The sequence below is a fragment of the Trichosurus vulpecula genome, chromosome 4, assembly GCF_011100635.1.
Source record: "Trichosurus vulpecula isolate mTriVul1 chromosome 4, mTriVul1.pri, whole genome shotgun sequence".
NCBI lineage: Eukaryota > Metazoa > Chordata > Mammalia > Diprotodontia > Phalangeridae > Trichosurus > Trichosurus vulpecula.
Genome location: NC_050576.1, coordinates 146,547,839 through 146,573,798, shown reverse-complemented (window position 1 = coordinate 146,573,798; position 25,960 = coordinate 146,547,839). Strand labels below are relative to the sequence as shown.

Genomic DNA, 25,960 nt, shown 5'->3' with positions numbered 1-25,960 from the left:
TATATGAATACATCTTTACCCAAACATAGTATTTATGGTTCATAAAAACAAAACTGTGTTGTTACTAATAATGAAGAAAAAAAGGAAAATTTTACCTGACAATAGGTTTATCTGATTTAGGAAATGTAATTTCTCGAACAGGCTTTAAATCCCATGTGCTCCATAACCTGAAGAAAAATTAATATGCAATTAGTATAAACATTCAAATGAGTGCATTATAGCTAAAATAGGAATAAATAATCCAAATCCAAAGCATTTTAAATTTTTAAAAAGATCTTAGTTTTTTTAAAAGATTTTAAGATCTATACACATTAATATATCGAGGTAAAATACATAACATTTACAACTGCAACATATTTGAGAATGATGGAAAAAAACAAAGGGCTCCAAATTCTCTTACCTTACAATTCCATTTTCTAGTCCTCCTGCGATTACATTGATAGATATGCCCTCAGGCTGGTTAGAGAAAGCAACAGAACAAATGATTTCTCTGCAGTGGACGTGTCCAACAAGATCACCATTTACCGTCCAAAGTCTGAGATCACTACCTCCCCCAACTGAAATATAAAAAAAAAATCCACAAATAAACAGTAAATGCATCAGAGGACTTTACAGGATATTATTATACAAACAAATTGGTGGTTGTTTTTAAATATAGAGATCAAATTAAAAAAATTCAACACAGGTACTTTCAATCTGAATTATCAAATAATAGTTGCCGTAAGCTTCTTGAAGTCAGGGGCTGTTTCACTTTTGTATCTGTAAACCTAGTATTTAGCAGAGTGTTTCGAACAGACATAGCACTTAATAAATGTTTTCAAAGTTTATTTAATTCATTCATTCACTCAAGTCACTCACTTATGGAGGGATTATAAAAAGGGAACAAAAGCAGGAGTTAGGTTACTATGGATGAAGGGCAGGCATTTTGACATTAATCTTTACTTCACCTCTCCTTCAAACAATTCCCATATGGCCAGATTTACACATCTTCCATTTTTTCACTAGGCAAGGGTCAAAATACTGTAAGACTTCTCCAAGTTGGCCCAGAACGCTTTCAGGATCCTGGCTGGAAACACATTTCTCCATGAGCAGTGGGTCATAATAGCTGAGCAGGAGCTGATGGCATAGCTGCCACTATGCTTTCACATAAGAAAGGAAAGTGGAAGGAATACACATTTATGCAATACCTATTATGTGTCAGGCCCTGTGATAAGGATTTTTTTCTTTTTTATGACTGAAGTAAAAATGATGGAAACCGTCCAAGGCTAGATAAACAAAGACGAGAAGATATTTGACACAGTAGTAAGAGCCTTAGCCATGGAGTCAGAGGATCTGGGTTTGAATTCCTAGACGATTTCTGGTGAGTGACCTGAGGCCAGATACTGAACCTCTGAGGGCTCCAGTTTCCTAATCTGCGAAATGAGGGAGCTGGATTAAAGACACTTTGAGTTTCCTGCTTGCTTTGGACCTATGATCCAATGATGAATATGAAAGCGGGATGTGGTACTGTAGGAATCAGAACTACCCAGACACGGAATAGGCTGCCTTGGTCACAGTGCATTCCCCTCACTGGGGAACTTCATGTGAAAGCTGGAGGACAACCTGTCCATCTTGTAGAGGAGATTCTTGGTTAAGGGTGTGGGTTGAACTACAATGGCATCAAGGGTCCCTTTCATCTGGGAGAGCTGTTGAATCTGAAACACAGCAGGGCTTAGTAAATCCCTGGCTACAGCATTGTTTAGGACTACCTAAATTTGATCCAAGGCTTTCTGGGATTTTGGGAGTGTGTGTGTGAATTTGTGTAAGGAGGAGCAAACTGGGATTTCATGGTCACTTTAATAAATACATAAATTTGAAGCATGTCATTATAAAATGCCTCAGCAATTATAGTAATTTTTTAAAAATAGTATCTAATCAATTGGCTTTTCTGGAAGACTCATAATGCCCACCTATGTTCTTGTTCAGCGACACCCCAACAGACCACCTACCAACTTCAGCTGCAATAAAACAAAATGCTGAGTCCATTTGCATGGTGCATAAATGTCAAAGCGTACACTGCAATATGATCTAAAGCCTTTCCTGGTTTCTGATTACAACAGTGTGTCAGCTCTTAACAACCGGTGAAGGATGGGCATTCTTTACAATATTCAGTTCTGATGTTGCTTCAAGGCAATTATGATGAACTGAAGAATCTCTTTTAATGGTTACATTATTTTGATTTTAATACCATAGGTCAGGTCTAAGCAATGCTTAGCACATTACCATGTATAATCAATCAATCAATAAACATTTATTAAGCCCCTACCATATGCCAGTCATTGTGTTAAGCACTGGAGATACAAAAGGAGGCAAAAGACAGTCCCTGCCCTCAAGTTTATGATCTAATGGGACAGACAACATGCAAACAAATACATACAAAGCTATTCACAGGATAAAAGGAAATAATTAACAGAGGGAAGGCAATAGAATTGAGAGGGGCTGGGGAATGCTTCAAGTAAAAGACAGGATTTTAGCTGGGACCTAAAGGAAGCAAGGGAGGTCAGTAGTCATAGTAGAAAAAGGAGACCATGGAGGACAGCTAGAGGAAATGCCTGGAGCCAAGAGATGGAGTATCTTGTTGGTGAAACAGTCAGGAGGCTAGTGTCACTGGATCAGAGTACGTTTTGGGGAGTTAAGGTTTAAGAAGGCTGGAAAGGTAGAGGGGGCTAGACTATTAAAGACTTTGGATGCCAAACAGATCATTTTCTTCATGATCCTGAAGGCAACAGGAAGTCAGTTGAGTTTATTGAGTGTGAGTGAGTGTAAGTGAGTGAGTGTGTGTGTATGTGTGTGTGACATGATCAGATCTATGCTTTAGGAAAATCATTTTAGTAGCTGAATGACCCACCGGGAAGTTATGGCAATAATCTAGGTATGAAGTGATGACCTGTACTAGAGTGGTGGCATTGTCAAAGGAGAGAAGGGGGCATACTCCAGAGATGTGGCAAAGGTGAAATCCACAGACCTTGGCAACAGATTGGATATGGGGGATGAGAGATAATGAGGAGTCCAGACAACTCCCAGGTTTCAAGACTGGTATAGACTTCCTCTAGAGCAATAGGGAAGGTAAGAGATATAGGGAGTAATTCAAGGGAAAGATAATGAGTTCTGTTTTGGACATGTCCAATTTAAGATGTCTACTGGACATCCATTTTGAGATATATGAAAAGCAGTTGGAGATGTGAAACGGGGGGTCAGCAGAAAGGTTAGAGCAGGAAAGGCAGATTTGAGGATCATCAGCATACAGATAATAATTAAATCCATGGGAGCTGATGAGATCACCAAGTGAAGTAATATAGAGGGAGAAAAGGGCCCAGGAGAGAGTTCGGAGGGACTCCTGTGATTAGAGGATATAGTCCGGAGGACGATCCAGCAAAGGATACAGAGAAGGAAAGGTCAGGTAGGTAGGAGGAGAGAGTGGTGTCCCGACAGCCTAGAGAGAAGAGAGTATCAAGGAGGAGGAAGTGCTGAACAGTGTGAAACGCTACAGAGAGGTCAAGGAAGAATGAGGACTGAAAAAGAACCACTGCATTTAACAACTACAAGATCATTAGTCACTTTGGAAAGAGCAGTTTTGAGAGAAGCTGGCCTGTAAGAGGTTAAGAAGAGAGTGAATGATGGGAAAGCGAGCACATTTTAATAAATACTAAGGAACATTTTAGGGACCCAGAGCCAACCTTTTTGGAGGGCTTGAAAATTTTTATTTCCTTCCTTTCCTGATTTCAGAAAATCTAGACAGATAACAAAAACTCTTTTGGTGATGGAATATTTTGGGCCTTTCTTCTGTGGTATTTTGGTTATATCACCTCAGTATAACAAATGCTTTTTGCAATTTCTTTTATATATGCACAGAGGCCCTTAAATTTTTTTTATTAGTGACTCTTTTTTAATGAGGAGAAAATTTCTGCATCAATTCTATTATACTATGCATTACCTAGGGACGCCTAATGATGTAACAGAAGTAATTTTCTTTTCTATTCCCAAATGTATAATGGATACAATATCATAGCTAATAAATCACTCCTGGCAGCAGCAAAGTAATTACCTTTACAAAATTCAGATCTCTCAGGATCATTCCAAACTTTCAAAGGAGTGAGACACTAGGGTTCTATAAACCACTGAAGCAACTTTCTACAAGCTCTATGTGTTATACAGCTAAGGTACAAATCAATAAGGAACAATTAGCAAACTGTTCATCTACAGTTCCATTTCCAAAGCCAAATGTGTTTGTAAGAGAGAGCTGTCTTTTGGAGATGGTGATTAGTAAATAAAAGTGAACTGGAATTTTACAAATAAGTTTTGATTCCACAAATCTCTGATTCTGTACCCATGGGAATCACTTTTTGCAAGTACATTCATGCTTTGGAACCTCTGATTAAGGCTCACGGTATTATTTAGGGTTATGACTTTGAGCTCAAAGTAACCTTGTAGGGCATCTAGTCCAAACTTATCATTTTATAGTTAAGCTAAAAAAAATCTACTACAGACCATTTTTTCTCAATTGGTAAAGCACAGAGCTAACCAAAACTATATTAAAGTAAAAAAATCAACAAAGTGGAAAAATAAATGAGAAAAATAATCAAGAAATTTAAATGAATATATAAAAACTAATTTACTCATTACACTTATTTACACACAGTTTTGTATTTAACATGAAGGAACTGGGTTTTTAGAACAAAACCAACTTTGCATTTATTCATACTTTATACATTAAGATTGCAATCTTCGATTGTGACTGCATCATGGGTTCAACAGACACACATATACACACAGTGCTACAATATGATTAGAAGGCTGCAGAGAAAAGTGCTTTATGAAGATCAATAGCACGAGGACAACCATGACTTTTAAAAGGTGCAGTGTCTTTGTTCATAAGGCTTTGATTTTGGTGCAGTACTTACCCGAGTCACAAACAGTAGCAATATCACCTGTGGTTTCACTAGCAGAGACAGCTGTTACGGGACTCTTATGTCCAGCCAAACTTTGTACATAGCACAACCTGAGAGGTAAATTTGAAAAAAAATTTTCACGACAATTAAATATAAGTATAACCTACTGCCTAACAGGTTCATCCTTAATTTATGGATGTGCTAATCATAAAGCTAACAGCCTGAAAACTCTGGAGGTCAGGGATTATATTGATTTTTTTACCCCCAGTGATTAGGATAGTATTTTACACATAGTAGGCATTAAACATATATTTATTGAATTGAATTTTAAGCACATATATATATATTTTGAGGTTAGTATGTATTTTGTGCCTACAGACATAGAAAATACAGGATTTATCTCAAGAAAACTATAAAAAATTAAATATCTTTTAATCTGATACAAAAACAGAAGATTCAAGAATGCTTGTTTAAAAACTGGAGAAATTGTGAGTACCTGTTCAAATCCCATATGATGCAGGTTCCATCTTTGCTTACACTTATCATTATACTGTATGGTTTACAAACGAATAAGCTGGTTATCTCTTCTGTGTGGCCATAGAGATGTATCTGAGACTCCATTTCTATCTCTGATGGCTGAAATAAAATTAAATGAGGAACAAGCTAATAATAGCCATGACAAAAACCTGCCCTAGAGACTATTTATCTAAAAAATAAGAATATGGCACCAAACATTCTAATAATAATCACCAACAGCAGGCAGCATCATCAAATCAAATTCTTGTCAGCATATCCACAGAGATTTTTTTTTTTAACAAAGCAAAACATAGTTGATTTGCGTTGGTTACAGAGTAACCTGACTCTTTTCAGGTTGTTATGCACTAAGAGATATAGTCCTTGGGACTGCTTTGGTGATTTGAGGTGAGGAGGGTGGATGAGGAGAGGTAAGAGGAAATAATACATAAGTCTTTATTATTTCAACTGTGTCTTCTGACAGGCATTTAGATCATGCCTTTTATAGTCTAATCCCCTCCAAAAATAGAGTTTGACATTCTATCTTATGTTTTCTGTTTCTATCTGCTTAGATTAATGCAGACTTGACCTTTCCAGGTCCAAAACGAGGAAGCAGGAAACCTAAGACCTGATAATGAATTTGAACTGTGTTAAACAAGTGGCATTATTTATTTTTTCAAGAATTTTATTATAGACTTTTTGGTGTATTTTGTTTAGACATGATGGCACAAGAGAAAAAGATGAAAGGAAAATGTTTAATTTTAAAATAAGTTGTAAAAAAGTAATGGAAAGGGCTAATTTTTCATTCAAATAAGTAAGACTTCAGTGAATGGTATACATACATACACACACAAACAGGAATGATATAATTTCCAGTGGGAGGACTTAAAGAGGTCAAAATGCGTTTCTTAAAAAATGGATCTTTTTATAGAATGAAAAACTCTTCTAGAGTAAATAACCTGTATCTTTTCTTTATTCCTTACCAGTATGCATATGATCCTAATCTAACAAGTCAGTCAGAATCTGTGGTGTAATGCAAAAGGTCTTGAATGGGCATTCATAAGACTTAATCCTAGTTCTGACACCAAGTAAGCTCTGGGACCATGGTGTCAATGCACCTCGTTAAGCCTAATTATCCTCTTTTCAAATGTGTAGGCTGCACAAAATCATTCATAAGATCTTTTTGAGGCCTGACATTTTGTGATTCTAAAAAGACTAAAAACAATGGAAATAGGTTTTTATTTTTGACATGAGAAAAATATTTCATCTGTATTATCTAAAGATCAAAAGTCCTGTCACTCATTCCTAATTGGAGGCACTGACCTCCAAGTGATGGAATTTTGAAGATCTGGCAAAAACAAACAAAAAAAAAGAAAGAAAAACACCTAGACTACCTAAATAATACACATATGGCTTTGAAAAATTTCATGTTTGGGAATTGTCTCCATCAAAATTTAATGACCACGAAATGTACAATTTAGTGCATTTAAGAGTGTAAAAGTATACAGTCACATGTCTTTAAAATGAAATCCTTTGAAAAAGTCTGACCAGAACTTGATAATGTCAGAGATCCCACACACAATTCTTTACATAGTAGTTTACTTAGATAAGAGAAAAGTGTCTGTTTCACAATCATTTTGTGTGTGTGTGTGTGTTGGGGGGGGCAGTAGGGAGGAGGAAAACCTTTCTTAGACTGATCTTAAATCTATTTTCTTTACTTAATTTTTTAAATTCACGGTTACAGAAGAAAATGTATCTTTTTGTATTAGTACGGATAAAGTTACAAGAACACCAAACCTAAGCGCCAACTAAAAAAGAATTTTTCAAAGAATTACACAAAACTCCACCAGCAGTTACCTCAGGGGAAATGACATCTGATGAACTAAACTTGTAATAATTTTAATAAGGCCAAAAGATGAGACAAAATGCATACTCAAAAATCTTGAAAAACAAATGTGTAAAGAAAGGTTTTTTTTTTAGCATAATGAGACTGGGAAAAATGGCTAAAACCATTTCTTTAGACAGGCACTAGAAGACAGGAGAAGAACAAATGTCCTGATTTTCAGAAAAGAGAAGATTTCTGCACATCATAGGCCAGTGAACTGACTTTTGATTCCTGAGAAAATTCTAGAATGGATGGTGAAAGAGATAGTTGGTGACCATCTAGACAGGGGAGTAATGATCACCAGGAGTCAGCATGGCTCCAAGAACTAGGCATGTTGGGCTAACTTCGCTTCCTCTTTGGGCAGGCTCGCTAAGTCAGCAGAGTAAGAGAATGCTGTGGGATTTGGTTTACTTGCTAGCAGAGCTTTTGACACATTTCATGCAATTACTGGTGGAATAGAGGGAGAGATGAGACAAGAACAGTCAGATGAATTTGGAATTGATTGGATAGCCAGAGTCAAAGGTTAATGGTTCAATATCAGCTTGGCAAGAGGGCTCCAGTGGAGCAGCCTAGGGATCTCTGCTTGGCCTCCTGTTGGTTAGCATTTTAGTCAATGGCTCGGATAAAGACAAAGATGGCATACTGATCAAACTTACAGAAGACACAAAGATGGGAGGGATAGCTACCACAGTAGATGAAAGAAGGAACCTGACAGGCTAGAACATTTAGCTGTATCTAATAAGATGAAATTCAATAAAGATAAATGTAATGTTTTGTCCTTGAGAAAAAAAATCAACTTCACAAGTAAACAAATGCAAAGGCCTGGTTTAGGTAACAGTTGTTATTAAAAAGATCGGGGAATTTTTAGTGAACTATAAACTTAAATCAGTCGGCAATGTGCTGTGATAGCCAAAAAGATGCCTGTGACCTTGGGCTCCACTAAGGGAAGCTGTACTTCTAGGAATAGGAGGCGGAACGGTCCTACTTGTACTCAGCCCTTGTCATACCTCACATGCATTCCTGTGTCCAGTTCTGTACCGTGTTTTAAGACAGACATTTATATACTGGAGAATGTCCAGAGGAGGGCAACCAGAATGGAGAAGGACCTTGAGGTTTATGTCACATGAGGACTGTCTGAAGGAACCGGGGATGGTTAGGCTTGAAGAAGAGAAGACTCAAAGAGCACATGACAGCTGCCTGTCTTCAGGTCTTTGAAGGGCTGTCATGTGTAAGAGAGCTTAGTTCTGTTTAGTTCTAGAGGCTGGAACCAGGAACAACAGGTAGAAGCTGCAGAGAGGCCAGTTTCAAGGTTGAGGTAAAAAAACCTTTTTAACAGTTAGAGGTATCCAAAAGTGGAATGGACTGCGTTGAGAGGAGTGGCTTCTCTGACTTCTGGATGCCTTCAAAGAGCACTCATGACTTTTTGGGCTTTTTATGCTGGGGATTCCTTTTATATATGGTTTGTACTAAATGGCCACTGAGTTCTCTTCCCATGCTCAAATTCTGGGATTCTGAGAAAAAGAGCCACATTAATTGAGGCTGCCATTTACTTATCACAAAAATAAGACACAGGGAAGTAAAAAGAAAACAGTTAACTCTTGTAGAACAATGAGAGATATGGATTGGGACTGTGATTTCATTGGTATAGGGGTCTTGTGGATGAGGAGTTAGTGAGCAAGTAAAATCCTTATATTGAGGTGCTTGGCCTTACCTACAATTAGCTCATTTTGGTGATGGTTAAGGGTGGTAGACTTCTTCTCCATTGTGATTATTCTCAAAATTGGCTGGAATTGGAAGTAGGGCTGGTGGTCTGGAGGAAGAAGAGGACTGCTATTTCCAAGGCCTTTTCAGGCTCCTGGGTTACCTCCAACAGAGTCTGAGGGGAGGTGATGGTGGTGGTCTGACTTGGCTGCACCATGCTATCTCTTGTCTTTCTTTTCAAACGAAACTTCTCTTCCTTTTGTACTCTTCATAATTTACAAATAATTGCAGAGACCCAGATGATACTATATTCCTGGCCACATTCCCTGGAACTGGTAGCCCCTTCCCCAATTCTTCCAGTCTCCCTAGTCCTAAAGGTAGAATTATAATGCTCCATGCTCCCCACTTCTGCTTTGCGTCTCCTTTTGTCACTGTGATTCAGCACCCTCTCCTCCTTTGAAATGCACACTAGTACCATTTATTATCTAATGCAGATTATACTGCCTGCTATCTCATGGCCCCCAGTGGAGGCTTCCTTCCTGAACCTCCATGGACGGAGAGTGCCACCTCTCCATTTCCTACCAAAATGCAAGCCTCTGGACTTCACTTCAGCTTTGGCACTCATAACCTCACACCTCCAAAGTACTCCCTGCCCCTGGGGCCCTGCCTCCTGATTGGAGGGTATAGTGCTCTTTTCAGAACCTCCATTTAAAGAGGGTGTCCAAGCCAGTCATCTCTTCTTTTCTCAGCAGGTGGTTCTCCTGCAGACTACTCTCTCAGAACTTCTCTCTCTAGAATATAAGTGCCTTGAGGGCTCTTTCTTTTTGTTAGTATTTATATTCTTAGCACTGAGCACAGAATCTGGCAAGTTGTAAAGGCTTAATAAATGCCAGCTGACTGGCTGACCCCAGGCCATTTCCCTCCTTTCTCAAGTTCAGTACCCAGCTCACAGTCTTTTCCCTTTTCCCCAACTCATGCATTTATACTAAGTGACCTTCAACATTCACCCTGACATTCCCTCAAATACCATAACCTTCTAGTTTCTTACTCTCTTCAAATCCCTACTCCATCTTGGCCATACACAGGGCTGGTCATGTGCTAGATCACACCATTACCCACAAGTGTTCTACTTCCATGATAAAAACTGATCTTCCTCTAACTGACCATAGTCTCCTATGTCTTACCCTCACTAAACTTATTCTTTGTTCTCATTGTAGTCTCCAAACCTTCTACTCTTCAGTACCTTCTCAGGTCATTACTCCTGCTCTGATTTCACTTTCCTCTCTTCCTTATTCCAACCTATAATTCATCAGTCCAACTCTATAATGAATTCTACTCTTGCATGTCTCATCCTCTCATCTCCTTATCCCCTTCCAAACATTACTCCTGAGTTACTTCCACCACCTGTCTCCTTTATCTCCATTGAGGTGTTGCCAAACAGAGCTGGAGGAAGTCACTTAAGTGAGGCACTATAAATCTGTGTTATCTAATCTCACCTGAGTCCTCACTTTGGCAAAGCCATCTCTTTTATTCTTCCCTAATGGATTTCTCAACCCCAATTTCTCAGAGAGGCTGTTCTAAACCTTTTTTTCTCCCTCATAACTTTCCTGACCCCTTTGAGCAAAGGACCTTGTTTCTTACTTAAGAAAATTGAGGCTATTGGTCATGAGCACTCTTTTCCTTTCTCTTCATTTCCAAACTCTTAAGTATACCCCCTCTCCATTTTGACATGAGCTCAATAACCTCATCTATGCAGATGATTCCCAGATCTATGTATATGGTCTCTTCTGACCATCCCTCATCACCAATTATCTACTGGGTGTTTGAATCGGATAGCCCATAGATACCTCAAACTCAACAGGTCCAAATCAGAACTCATTATCTTTCTCTCCAAGCCCATCCCCTCTACTAAAATTTCCTGTTTCTATTGAGAGTCCCGCCATTTTATCAGTTTCTTGGGTTTGTGATCTTGGTGTTATCCTTGATTCCTTACTTCTATCACCCACATATATAATTAGTGGACTAATCTTGCCTAGAATTATGCCCTACAATATCTTGTGCATCTGTACCCCTTCTTAATACTAATATTGCCATCATCTTAGTTCAGGTCCTCATTATCTCCCACTGGGACTATTTTAATAACCTCCTGATTGATCTCCCTGTCTCTCCCACTTCAATCCATTCTCCACAAAACTGACAAAGGGATTTTCTTTAGGAACAGGTCTGACCGTGTCACTCCTCTGGTCAATGAACTCTTGTGGCTCTCTACTGCCTATAGGATAAAATACTGATTCCTCTATTTGGCTTTTGAAGGCCTTAAAAACTTGGTTCTCACCTATCTTTCCAGCTTTATTTACCTATTTCATTCTTTTTTGAATCTCAAGATATTTGCCCTTCTGCAGTGCTATGGCTCCTCTCTCGTTTGTCTCATTCTGTCACTAGTGCTGATTCAGCAATCATGTCTGCAAGTTTTTCCCAGTACTTCGCCTGGGCACAGTGACTGGAACTCATCAAAGGCAGCTAGGTTCTCCTTTTGTATTATTTTTCTACTTAAGTATCAACTCCATAGTAGCAATTTTTGATATTTTCTTTCTAGGCCCAAAATTGTTCTCTTCAGCAGAGAAAACAAAAGCAAATAAGCGTTGAGTCTTGCTTTGTTTCTGTGGTGTGTTATCACCATTAACCCTCCTTCTTTCTCCAATATAGCTACTCTCCCCCTCCCCCACTATTTGTTTTTCTTGTTTTCCTTGACAGCTATAGACCAGTCTGAATTTTAGCACTCCTGCCATGATTTTTATAGGATCATGTCATGTTTCTCTATCCTTTGTCACTTGCACTTACTTCCACCTTCTTTCTGTTAAATTTTTTTTTCTGTACATGAATTTTAAAAAATTCAACTTGGTCAGTTAATTCCCTGTGCATCCACATTGGTCTCTTTAGGAAACTTGTCCTTTTCCTTTTCATCAGAACTGTTTCTTTTTGTGTTTTCTGAATTTCATTCTTGAGAACTTCCCATCCCTCTTGGGCTGACTTCCCCTATAGAATCATTTCTATTCCCCAAACATAAAATACATGTTGGAAAAGCCTGGCTTTCCTTAAATTAATAAAACATACCCACACCCCCATTATTTGTATCCCAGAAACCAGCTCCTCCATGTTGGTAAACACCAAGTGCAGCCTAGAAGGTCCCACTGTTGCTTCCTCCACCTTTTGAAGAATGAAATTATCGTAAAGTAAAGAAACTGCTGGTTACTGCCAGTTATTTGGCAGAAAGAGAGTTCCAGTATATGGCTGGATAATTAAAAGTCCCCTTTCGCTATTGTATCATGTCACTGTGCCAGGCTTGTGACCTGTTTTTCAAAGTCCTCATCTATTTTGCTTTTTCAAGAGAACAGTAGCATATACCAATGATAGTTTCCTTCTGCCTCTGCTAATCTTCATCCAAATTCCATCATATTTCCTCACATGAAAATATGATCCTCCTATCTTTCTTAAATTATTCTGTTCCTTTTGAGTAGCATACACTCATCAAGAGCCACATTCTAGGCCTAAGTTTCAGTAATACCTATGAGGTCAAATTTGTCTCTATGTGTCAAGCTCTCTAATTTTACATTGTTGTTACTCATACTTTATGAGTAATACATATATATATATATATATATATAGTCATCCAAAGCCAAGTTTTGTTGCTGCCTTGGATTTTGTTTCCTGTGAACTTCTGGGCATCTGCTATTCTTCTTTCTACATCCTTCCTACATAGGATGTGAGTATGGTGGAGAGTAAGAGTTGATCGAAAAGCCAGGTCAGTTTGGTACCAAGATGTGATAGGCAGGTCAAAATCCTGGGGTCTGAGTTGAGCTGAGAGATGGGCAAGTCCATATGAGAACAGGGAACTAAAATGCAGGTACTACTGGGGAAATAAACATTTACACTATTGAATCTGATTCCCAAAGTAACTGTCTTTTTAATGTAGTCCTTAACCCTGTTGATGTGCCATCACTGTGATGGGTGGCATCTCCCAATAAAAATAACAGATGATATTTATAATTTGTTTTTTTATGGAGAGGAGGCAGAGGTTTGGACTTGTGATTTTATAAGGATGGGAAACTAGAAGCACAGACCCACTCGCCTCAACGATAACAGATAACTTGCAACTGACAGTCTTAGAGTTTGCCAGAGGGAGGTTAAACAGCTTGCCCAAAGTCACATGGCTGGAATATGTTAGAGGAAGCACTTGAATCCTCATCTCCCTGACTCCAGAGTCAATCTTTTGGCACTCTGCCTCATACAGGGCTTTAATGTTTGCCAACTGCTTACCACACAGTACATCTCTTGATCTTTATGACAGCCCATGAGGTAAGGTACTACATATCTCCATTTTACAGATAATGAAATTGAGGCCAAGATTAAGGAATTTGCTAGGGGTCACAAAGCTAATATCAAAGGTGGGACTCAAACCAAGTATTTCCCTTCAAGGATGGTATTCTTTCAAGTATAAGAAGCCAAAGCTTCTTCTGACTCAGGTGCCTTGCGAACTGTGGGCTCATGCCAGTTGGCTCTGATTCCTCTTCTCCCAAAGACCATATAGGAAAGTTATGTTAGCAAAAGATGTCCCATAAATACTGTCAGGTACTGTCTTTCCCCATCACTGCTCTCACCTTGATCTTCTGGGAGTGGCAGCCCCAGAGGAGAAATGGAGCTCCTTATCCAAAGAAATATGTCCTTCCCCTCAATCTGCCAGATGTAGTATCTGATCCCAATGAAAAAGTTTCCTCTTTCACAATGCACTGGTATTGTAGTCTCAATGTTTCTGGAAGAGCCTCAGAGATAATTATCTAGTCCAACCTTCTACCGGATACAGGAATTCCCCTCTGATGTGACTATGAGTAGCTGTCAGAGTTTAGTTGTGGAATAAATAGAAGTTATGTACATGGTTTTTTTGGTTACTTGTGGCCAAGCATTTTTGTCTTAGAAAATAGGATGAATGGGGTATTATCGGACAGGACAAGCCTTGGCAGCAGACTGTATATGGGGAATTGGAGAGGAGTCAAGGATGACGCTTATGTTGTGAGCCTGGATGATGAGGAAGATGGTGATGCCCTTGCCAGTAAAAGGGATGTGAGGAAGAGAGGAGGATGTGTTTGTGGGGAGTAACCTCAGAGATGTCCTAGATTCTTTCCGGTCCTCTACCCTCACATTACCAACTATCTCCTTGCCTTCAATCTCTCCCCTCTCCAATCTAATCCTCCACAGAGATATCAAAACAATCTTCCCAAGGCATGGGTCTGACCATGACACTCCTATCCTGAAAAACCCTCAGTCCTTCTCTACTGCTTCCAGTAAAAACAGACCTTCTTAGATTGGCATTTAAAGCCCCTACACTCTGGCTCCTCCCTACATTTCTTCTGTTCTTATTTCACACCACCCCCCTTCATTCAGTCTACACTCCGGTCAGCCTGGTGTTCTGGCTCTTCCTGCTTCCCTCATACAGTCCTATCTCCACCTTTCCTAATCCTTCCTTTTCTTCAGCCCTTTGCTCATACACTACTCCTCTGAGATGATCTTCCCGACATCCTCAGGTGCCAGTGACACTCCCTCTTCTTCCTCAAACTGCCTGGTAGTATACTGTGTCTATATCCTCCCCCCGCCCCTCCCCAGCAAAGTAGATATTCCGTGAAAGCAGGAACTATTTCACTTTTGTGAAACATGCACATGTGCACACACACATGTATAGATTGCCAGCACAAAGCATGAGGCAAGGACTTAACACTTGCTGAATTGTACTGAAGATGCCAACAGGATCTAAGGGTAGCAGAATGTGTATGTCTGTGCGTGCGTGACATGTATGTGAGGGAAAGGGATCTTAACCTAGGCCATTTCTGCCCTGTTACTACTCTACCCTCCAAACCAGATCATCAGAGACCATGCCCTGAAGAATCTAAGCCACTAAGTTCCACCCTCCCTGGCCTCAGCTTCCTCCTGGCTGTTTTCTGCCCATTACTGAGCATATACACTCCCCCCACTTTCTATCTCTGACTCTGAAAACTGTAATTAAATCAACAGTACCACTGTCTCTGCAAAGAGCAAATCACTTGGTCGTGGCCACTCCACCTCCTCATGTGTCATCTTCCCCAACAGAATGTAAGCTTTGCCAGACCAGCTACTATCTCACTACTATGTTTATATCCCCACACTTAGCACAGTGCTTGGCATAGAATAAACACTTTAAAAATGGTTTTCATTCCTTCTTCCAATGAAGACGACATCAAATAAAACCTAATTCAAAAGAGGTTTCTCTACTAAGAGAAGCATTTTATACTTCTTTATAAACTTGGTAATAATTTCACAACCTAAATCTGAAGAGCTGTTTTCCTCCCATTTTAAGGGAGCTAGTTCAAGAACTTTTCATTATTAAACACTTATACTCTCCTTTTAAGAGTCACATACCAAATAAGATACAATGAACAAAATGCTTTTCTTATTGCTGATAAAACAAAGACCAGCTAATCTGGCTTAATGAACACACATACCGTACTGCTTGTGAATCGATTCATGTAGACTGTGATGACACCACATTTGCTCCCAGTAAATAGTTGGCAACTGTCTGGTACCCAAGCACAACTAGTTACCTTAAAAAGTAACAAATAAAAAAAATTTTAAAAACATAATTTACTGTAATTCAATTATTTTTCCTCACAATTATGTTTTTATCCATGTATGCTTTTCAATACTTGAACTTAGTAAAGTGATGTTAATTTTGATAGCGTATATATATACTCATATGATAATAAAAGGCAAACCATTTTAGCTGGAAAACAAGCTTGGCGCCAGAGGATAGTAGATTGATAAGAGGACTTTTCTGGTCCATCTCTCCATTCTTTCCTTCCCCTTCCTAATGCATCTCCCCTGAGATTACTTCCCATTTCCCCTATATATATATAACTTGTATGAAAGTAGTTGTTTGGATGTTAGCTCCCTCATTAGAATGTGAGCTCCTGTACCTCCAGTATTAACACAGTGCTTAGAACATCATAAGTACTTAAAAAGTGCTTACTGACATTTTTGCATGTATGCACTAATTTCTTAAAATGAAATAAGATGACCTTGCAGGCATGTGGTTAACTGACCCAGAGAATCTGAATGAATTTTATCTTGGATTAAATATATCTAAATATTTAATAATACTTCCATAAAATTGTGATGGTGGAAAAATGTGTTAAAAATGTATTCTTTTTGACAAAGAGTACCTCCATTTACTACAAATTAATAGTTCAAAAGAATTAATAAGTGGTACCATAGAGGAGAGAAAGTTATAAGAATAGCTTTAGGGGAAAAGTGCCAAAATTCCTTCTGTCTTAACCATGGAAATGAAAAAAAAAGTTGTTTTTAGGTCTCTAAGTCCCTGAAGAGCCAACAGTGACACCAGCAGTAGTAGGCACATATCTTACAGGGCTAGAAATACATGAAATAAACTGACAACACGCTATCATCAGGAGATTTATCACTAGAGGAAAACAGAGTGATGTAAATTCCAGAGGAAAGAAAGGTATTTATTAATTGTACTCTTGTTTGAAGGAAAGAACACAGGGAACACAGTTTTTCTACGTAACCAAAATGATAGATATAAAGACAGTAAACTCAGAGAGAATTTCAGATGACTAATTTAAGATTTTTTAAAAAGATTTTTTAAAGACTTCATTTGTTTTCAAAGTGCTAAAATAAATAAGGACACATGTAATACTCATGAAGAGATAGGGAATACTGTATTTTACATATCCTAGAACTTGAAAAAATGAGATTAGAAGTGATCATAGTATCAGTGAAGGGGCAGCTAGGTAGCTCACTGAATAGAGCACCAGCCCTGGAGTCAGGAGGACCTGAGTTCAAATGTAGACTCAGGTGCTTTCTAGCTGTGACCCTGGGCAAGTCACTTAACTCCAACTGCTTTGCCAAAAAAAAAAACAAAAGCATCACTGAAAAAGCTGAGATTTGTGGTTTATTTACAAGTGGACATTAATACATAAATTGATATAGGCCATCTAAGTAAAACAAAACATTAAATATTGAACTATAGTTATTGACAAATAATATTTGTCACCATCACAAGCATTCATTGAGAAGAGACTAATTATTTGGTTAAGAACTTGTGGCACTACTGACATGGAATAGATATATAATAATTATGATGATAATTCATGACAAGTTGGTAGGAAACAGATTTAAAGGATATAGTGGGAATGGAGAGAGAGGATATGGCATCACCAGTGAAAAGAAAGTATACCATCAGTTTTTGGAACTCAATTAAATGAAATAAAATTAATAATTCGTGCTCCCAATGAGTTATTTTAAAAGTATTACATGAAAAAAATTAAATATGTTTTATTAAACAGTTTTTACTTGGTGCTGTTGAGAGCTCTGTATGAAGTTCACTGGAGGCTCACTTTGTTTGCTCTTCAGTCTTAAAATGTTATCTGCATAACCCCAGCTCAAAATGGCAGACCACTGAATGTCAGTACTGTTCATGCTTCTCACACCTTAAACAGAGACAACACACATCAACTCTCACTGTTTATTTGATTTAGAAGCCATAAGAACTGGCGTATACAAAGGCTGAAGATCAAATACCTTAGCACAATAATGACACACTTAAGATAACAAATTGAAGCAGATGAAAGTATTTATATTGAGTCACTTCAAATTTAGTAGTATTTAAACAGGACTTTCATTCAGAACTATAAAATTTTGTTTTCTTACACAAGCAATAGTGATAAGATTTTTAACACAAGTTTTTACACAAGTAACAGTAATATGATTTCCACTCTATCAGTCTTTGGATATTCAGTTTCATTTATCTTTAATATAAACCAGATAATGTACCTAAATAACGATCCAAGCATGCTTTCCTGAAGAACAAGTATGGCTAAGGAGAAATATAGTAAAGACAAAATTAATGCAGTAAGAATGAAAGCAATTTCTTCCTTGGGAAGGGATAACTTAATACCCTCCACTACAAAGACCTATTTACGTTTTGCTATAGAAATCTACAATAATGATACTTCTTAATTCACAACTGCTAACTTAAAAAAATCTTGGGCATTGTCCTTTCATGTGTCTTTAGAGATGAAGATTTAGAAACACTGGCTTTTCCTTCCTGGTGCAAATTTCATTATAGTCTATAACTTATGATAAATGTAGTTAATGGAACACATTATACACAGAGCTAATACTAAAACCTCTTTGAATGGTGAATCAGGAAAAATTTAATAGCACATTAAATAAATATACATAATATATTATTGAGCAAATTCCAATACTGATTATTAATGGAACTACAAAGCATGAGACCTAACAAATATATACAATAAATATTCTCAGCTTCCAAATTACAGTAAATAAAAAGTATATTATTTTCTAAAGCAGGTCAACTTCCTTTTCATAAAAACTGTATTACTCTATGATTAACCCCCTATAATTAATAGCCAAATACTTTAGCACTGATTCAATCTAGGAGCAGGTCTCACATTATCTATTTAAATACGACTGTAAGACTAAATGAAACAGCAACATATATGGGAAAAGTTACTACTCATGAAAGAAATGAAACAACTTACACTGTCTTTCTTTAAACTACTGAAGATATTCCTACTGGATGCATCATTACATGAGACTGCTGATAAAATCACAAAAGGCTAAGGATAGCAATGACTTCTTAAGGTCATCAAGTCCATGTTTTTGGCTTCTGGAAGAATCGCATGTATATGTATATGTATATGTATATGTATATGTATATGTATATGTATATGTATATGTATGTGTATGTGTACGTGTACATGTATGTGTATATGTATATATATGTATGTGTGTGTGTCTGTATATGTGTATATAAAATTCATTATGTATAGATGGGTGCTTATATTATTCCTAGAGATTATTAGAGAAGGATAGGTCCTATCAGTCCTTGATAACCCATTTTAATTTTTCAAAGTCTTCAAGTGGGTAAGGAATAGTTTTGCACAAGAGAAAATGTGTAGGGGAAAATATTTCATTTAATAAATATATTCACATTTAGCGAATTACAAGTAAAGGGACTTAAAAATCATGTTTTTTTTTAAAGCAAGGTAAAATTGTTTTTAAGGTGAGGGATTTGAATATAAAGTGAAAAAAACCTTTTTTTTTTTTCATTACCCAGTAGCTAGTTTTCATCAATGACTCCCTCCTCTTTGATTTAATTTCAAGGTATTATATCTGTTGTATGTGCTATTACAGGAGTAAGGAAGGTCAAGGTAAAAAAAAAATAGTTTCCATTAAAATGACAGTATCTTCATTCTGGTAAATATAACTATTCCTTTCTTTCTTTTGTAAATTCTTCATTTAACAAATGATAACTAACACTTTCTTCTAATCCTATTCAACATTAAGTAATTGTTAAGTTGAACAGTTTACGAAAGACTTAGATAAACAGACTAAAAATATATTTATGCTATAAGAGTTTAGGTCACTTGAAGAATTATGCGAAGAACGACTTTCCAGGTTGTTTGTTTTTACCTTGTTCTTTGCTGTATATCATCAAAAGGCAGAATTTTTGGGACAAACCACAGATAGCTTTGGTGGGCAGAGCCTGAAGGGAACCAAATCTCTCTCCGTGTGGCTGGCTGAAGCAGACAACAGGTACAGGAGCACTTGGGGAACCTACATATTCACCCCATTTTAAGCCTTTTATCCATGATAGTGGACTCTAGAAACCAGGAAAAGGAGAAATGCAAGAATATAAAAAACTAGATAATTTACCCTCAGATTAAAAACTGAACTGTGATATAATACAATTAGATTGTAAAATCCTTGAGAGAAGGGACTCTTACATTCCTTTGCATTGTACCTAGTATGTAATGCATAATAAAACAATTATAATTGTTGATTTGTCTGGGGCTAGCTAATGTGAAGAGCTTTAGGCCTTACTGATCATCATCTTTATGCCCAATATTATGCTAGGCACCATAGGTAATATAAAGACAAAATAAACCTGTAGTAACTGTCTGTTGGGGGAGAGTCAAATGAAATGATAATGCAATAAAATGATGCACAATGAACTAATGTGCCAATATACAGCACAGAAAAATGGATCTAATAAACTGATAGTTGTGCAGTACTGACATGAAGTACAGCGGGAAAAAGTGTTCAATGTGGGCTGAAATTGTCAATAAAGGCTTCATGGAGAACATGAAATATAAAAAGCACACTGAAGAATGGATAAGATTAAGATCTGGACAGGTGGAGAGGAGAGGGAAGGACTTTCTAGGCAAAAGAAACAGCCTTAACCAAGGTACAGAAACATCTGAACAGAGAGGAGAAAAAGTTCCTGAACCCCCAAGAGAATATAGATGTTAGGAATCAAGATTGGTGGCTCTTCCCTGTGTCTGCCCTTCTGTTCTCTTCATCTTCAGTTTGACCCCTAATTTATCTCCCTTTTATAGATCCACTTATATCTCTTCATATTTGGAATTCAGATATTTAGTTGTAGTACCTCCAGATCTTCAGGGCAGAAGATATATCCACTGGAAAATGAAGAAGTGCTGAGCAATTTTTCAGCTACTTCCAAAAGAACTGTCCATGGCAACCCTCAATGAAACTTGTTTACATTATTTTCAGAGTGAATCAGAAATAAAAATTATTTAACTAGATCTTATTTGAAACTCCCTTGAATTTTGAGGAATATGTATATATTCTTTTAGGTTACTTGGGGGTCAGGTGTTAAAAGTACAGTTCTAAATGACATTCTAGTGGCTTAAGATCACTGAAACTTCTTTCAGGAAACATACACATGGTTAAGACTCAGAACTTCTGTAACCAAGTTCTTTACATGAAATATCATATACTTATTTACTTCTGTAAAGTACTAAAGGGATTCTTAAAAACCAGCCACGTTAAATTTAGAAAAATCTAAGTGGCTAAAATATAATTATATTCCTTACCATTTTTATATATTTTTTTCTGTAGAATTCTCCCACAATTCTTTGCAAAGCCTAATATTTTGTCTGATGCAAATCTGTAGTCTAAAATAGCAGAACTATTTGATCACAATACAGATAAACGTTAGTTGTTCGACACTAACTCATTGCATGCAAAATGGAACAGGGATTTATACATTAAAAAAACCCAACATACTGGATAGATAACTTCTTTGACAGGTTCTCGGGTTTCCCTGAAAGCAAGCTGTACAAACAACCCCACAGCAGCAGGGAGTTCTGCTTCGATGCTAAGTTTGGATCCAGGCCTGCTTGCATGTGCTGTGTGGAACAATTGTCGAGGGGTCTGACCGTAGGTTTTTATCATGGTTTCTAGAGCTCTTCTCTGAACTGGATCTTCAACTGCTGACACATCCATTCCAAAGTATGTCTGAAGGGTAAAAGAAGGGACAAGCAGTAGATAAAACAGAACCAAAGAGAAAAATATTCACATTAAATTTCCAGTGTAGTTTCATTTCTTAGGTGATAGTTTAATTTTGAACTACTCATGATCAAAATGGAAGTGCTTTTAGTCCTTTCATTAATAACCAGTTACTTCAACAAAATCAGAAGAGATAATCCCGGTTGAGAAATGTTATGTGTGATGTTGGTATTATAATATTTTTTAAAAATATAATCAGAGATCTGAGTAAAAGGATGTCTTTCTATGTACCTATGTTAAAAGTCTGGTGAACATCTCATTATTTTATTTAATTATATTGTACAGACAGATAGTGCATAGTGCAGTCAAATGAAGTGCAAAGTCGATAACCAATGGGGCTGTGAACTGGTATTCACTGGAAAATTTTTAATGAAAAATATGAGTTCTTCAATGTAAAGTGCTATTAAATTTTATTTATTGGTATTATAATCTATTATGTTCAATTTATATGTATGTGTTTTAAAGATATATCAGGACACATATATTGAGTACAGGTCAAATTCATTTCGAGCATTATCTCCTAGCAGCACAGTCTAACTCTTAGCATTTAATAAAAATATAATTCATTTACATAAGTAAAGTATCATATACAATTTTCTTTGGTTTCTGAAAAAAATCTGAAAGCAGTTTAAAAAATTAAATTACCAACAAACATCCACTTTGGAATTAACAGTCATAAAAGTTTATATCTACATCCTAGCTTTTTAATGTTTACTTGGCTTAGCATGTTTTGAAATTCAAGTAAGGTCTGAGCAAAATTCAGTTTGTCTTGATGTTCCACATTAAGTATTTGATAAATCAGTGTAGTATAACAGATACCACTGAACAGGTAAATTCTACTAGGAAAAGCATCTCATATTGGCTCTTTCTGATAACTGATTTTCAGTGAATACCTGATGCGATTGTATATTTTGTGTTAGTTGGATGTTACAGTCTATAGTCAGGGAAAATGCCCATTGAAATTGGAATTAGTTGTATACTGTATTTCAAAATAACATGAACTTTTCATGTGAAGTGCTATATGAATAATTTCAAAGGTCATAGAGAAGAACCGAATGCAGAGATTATGCTTTAAGAAAGTTTCTCACTTCTGTTTCTGGAAGGTAATGTGAGAATTCTTAAATGTGTCATTTAAAAAAGCTCCATCTTAAGGCCAATTTTCCCCATGGTATTCAATCACTAAATAATGAAGACCAATTAAAAAAACCCCATACCTTATTCTCTATGTAAATGTTGGCTTTTTAATACCAAAAAAGGTTCAATATTATAAATGCCTTAATTTTTACTCACATTTTAGCCAGGTTTGCTATAAAAAACATGTTATATTTGTATCTATTATTTTGGGGAAGGTGTGTGTACAGAATGATTTATCTATAATATTATCTATTATCTATACAATAAAGAAAATGAGTGATACTTATATTATTCGTCTTTGCCTCTGATGTTTAAACATATAAAACCTGAAAAATCCTTGGTCATTTCTAAGTGAACCACAATGCCTTTCTTAATTTCTCTCCTTTGGGGATATCTTCAGTGTTTCAAAGGAACATACCAGATAACTAAAATTTAAAAAAAGTGTTAGCTTTGGTGTAACAGAAACAAAAGACACTTACAGCTGGATGGAATACATTGATGGCTTGAACAGAAGACTTGCCCTTTTGTTTATACCCAAATACTAAATCAATCCACTGACAAATGTTCTGGGACACATGGTCAGACTCCAGAGCCTGTCTATGTATGAGGATAAAAAGACGAGGATCATTACGAGCCCATGGGGGAAGGTTGACATGATTAACTCGTTCACCATTCTGGCGGACACCAAAATCAAAACCTAAAAAAGAAAATAAGTTATTTTATACTAATGACATTCATTGATAGGAAGACATGCACTATCAAATCCATATCCTCAATGTTAAGAATCTGAAAATCTGCTACAAGTATTTCTCCTACTATCTGGAAAAGGCTAAAACAAAGAAGTTATTTTTGACTAAGAAATATTAAGTATCACTACTGGTCACCCAACTACCTTATACAATGCTTTGTGAACAAATGGCATCATAATGTGTTTGGAGATCTTGTGGCCTTATCCTTGTACTACTTTGCAATCACACTAGAGAACAAAAGTAAAGGATATTGCATTAGTTGTACTAGTTGGATTTCCAAGTGCAGAAAACACTGGGACAGATGTTCTGTTGTGAAATATACAATGAATCCTATTTGAGGTCTGATGTATTCCTGAGCTTATTAATGTTTCATTTAAAATATTCTAAAGTTACTTTCTTGAAACTGGATAGATTATTAAGAATCATGGTTTCAAAGAAACATTAAAAGTCTTTCTGTTTAAAAAAAAACTCATAAAATTTCTGAATTTTCAGGTAAAAAAAATATTGTCCAAGTTGCCAACTATCTTCCAACTTCTCCCCCAGGGTCTTCTTTAGTGCTCCTGTGCTGCCTTCTCAGGGACCAGACCAGGCCACCAGCTTCAGGATTCCATTCTTGCCCCAGTAGCTTCTTTAGCTTGCCTAACTCATATTATCATCTCCTATCTCCATCCTAGTCTCCCTGGGACACATGTGTACTCATGTACCCCTTCCTGATCCTGACTGCTGTGAGGTGGGTCTCCCAGGACACGATATCACGACTTGCCATTTGGATGGACCTTAAAGGAGAACCTTCACATGCCTTCCTCAATGGAAGGACTCATTCCCTTATCCTCACCTCATTCCAGTGTTTCTGAACCCTAGGCTGGCTGTGTATAAACCTTGTTCCCTACCCTAATTGCTCAGTCTCTTACTCCTATCCCCCTCAAGCCTACCCCCTGATGTCCAACTCCAGATCTGTATCCTTACACTGTGCTCTCTGAAATGCCTGCTCAAGAATTAATAAACTTCCTTTCATCTTAAACTTTTCCTTTCTCACTGATTCCACCTTCTGGCCTTTCCTAAGAACCGGCCCTCTCATCATCCTTGGCCACTGTTTCCTGTACTAGTTGCACTTTTCATTTATACCTCCTTCCACTCGTCAAATCAGCGGTGGAGGAGCTTGTTCCTCCTATAGCTACTTCCATACCCTCCTATTATTATCATTGCTAGGTAACTTCTCTTCCTCTCGGGATCATTCAATAAAAATTCATCTCCAATCCAGATCCTGCTAGCTATCAGCTACCAAGTCCCAAATATTCTCTCTCCTTTCTCAATGAGTTCATTGCCTGGCTCACAATTTTCCTTTCCATTACAAATCTGTTCCTCATTTTGGGGGACTCCAATATATCTCTCAATATGCCCTTAGATATCCTAACTTCTCAGTCCCTCAATTTACATGACCCATTCTTCTACTCTACCTCCACTATGCACGGGGATGGTAATAGCCATGATCTTGTCATTACTCATAAGTGCTCCACTGCCATGCTCATGAATTCTAAAACTCCTTTATCTGATCATAACATTTTATCATTTTATCTTCCCCTCTACGTACAACCTCTAACCCTGTTATTTATCTTCACCATGACTCCCATCCCTTTCATTCCTCAGGTCTTTTGCAGGCTAACAACTCTATATTGGTTACACTCTCTTCTCTATGTCAACCCCTTGGTGAACCAGGGTAACTCTATACTATCCTCTACTTTTAAGTCCCTTTCTCATTTGTCCTATAGCCAATCACAATTCACCAACACCCAACCTGGGAATACTCTGGTAAATATGTCAATTTTAAATTATTTGATACTTTACCTTCTCGGTTAACCAAGAACTCGGGTAAGTAGAAAAACTCTGGGATTAGTTCTTTTACATCAGTCATGGATTCAAAAGATGAGAGACGCCAAGTTGTATTTGTAGAATGAAAGGTCCTGTCTGGTATATCAAAACTTTGATCTACGAAGGAAATTAAAGTAATTTAGTTATAATTACAAAGTAGTTTCCACTGGTATGCCATTTCTAACGAATGTGGTTTTATTACTTCAAATAGTTAAAGGAAAATATATTCCTTTAGCTCAGTCAGCAGTTAAAAAAAAGGGTGATTAATTTCTCAGCATTAAACATATCATATCTTTGGAAATGTTTTAATATAAATGTCTTACAAAGCAGTGGGCTATAGAAAAGGTAAAAGTTTACAGAAAGATGCCAGGTTATGCCAAGTGCATTTATAGAAATTAGTAGGAAAAAAAGGATGAAAAATTTATGCCAGTGTTTCTGTACTAATCTGTTATCATCAATGACAATGGACCACCTACACTTAAACACATCCATATCCAATGTGAAATCTGAGGAAGCAGAAATTCCTTTTAAAAAAATGAAGCTAGGAGAGCCGCTAGAACAGACTAAGTATACATGGAATGAAGTCCATATCTGAGAAGACATGGTTTTGAAAGCACATTTTTCAAGACATTTGAAATGAGGAGAAAATACCCCCCAAAGGGGGGAAAATCATGCATTGTTATTAAAATCAAGACAAAGAGATATAAAAGACAATAGTTAACTACTGATGTACTTTT

At 37.1% G+C, this 25,960-nt stretch overlaps 1 protein-coding gene across 1 annotated transcript in view; it reads right to left on the bottom strand.

The window, feature by feature from the left end:
* The window catches only part of LYST (lysosomal trafficking regulator), a 172,078-nt gene that overhangs the window by 3,277 nt on the left and 142,841 nt on the right, over nucleotides 1-25,960 (bottom strand). Inside the window, exons 42-51 of the mRNA XM_036757264.1 lie at nucleotides 25,200-25,340; nucleotides 23,085-23,302; nucleotides 21,190-21,420; nucleotides 19,573-19,762; nucleotides 17,425-17,561; nucleotides 15,558-15,656; nucleotides 5,425-5,564; nucleotides 4,941-5,038; nucleotides 401-557; nucleotides 96-167 (exon numbers count right to left, since the gene is read on the bottom strand). Of these exons, the coding sequence (XP_036613159.1) occupies nucleotides 96-167; nucleotides 401-557; nucleotides 4,941-5,038; nucleotides 5,425-5,564; nucleotides 15,558-15,656; nucleotides 17,425-17,561; nucleotides 19,573-19,762; nucleotides 21,190-21,420; nucleotides 23,085-23,302; nucleotides 25,200-25,340 (1,483 nt within the window). The remainder of the gene's footprint in view (nucleotides 1-95; nucleotides 168-400; nucleotides 558-4,940; nucleotides 5,039-5,424; nucleotides 5,565-15,557; nucleotides 15,657-17,424; nucleotides 17,562-19,572; nucleotides 19,763-21,189; nucleotides 21,421-23,084; nucleotides 23,303-25,199; nucleotides 25,341-25,960) is intronic.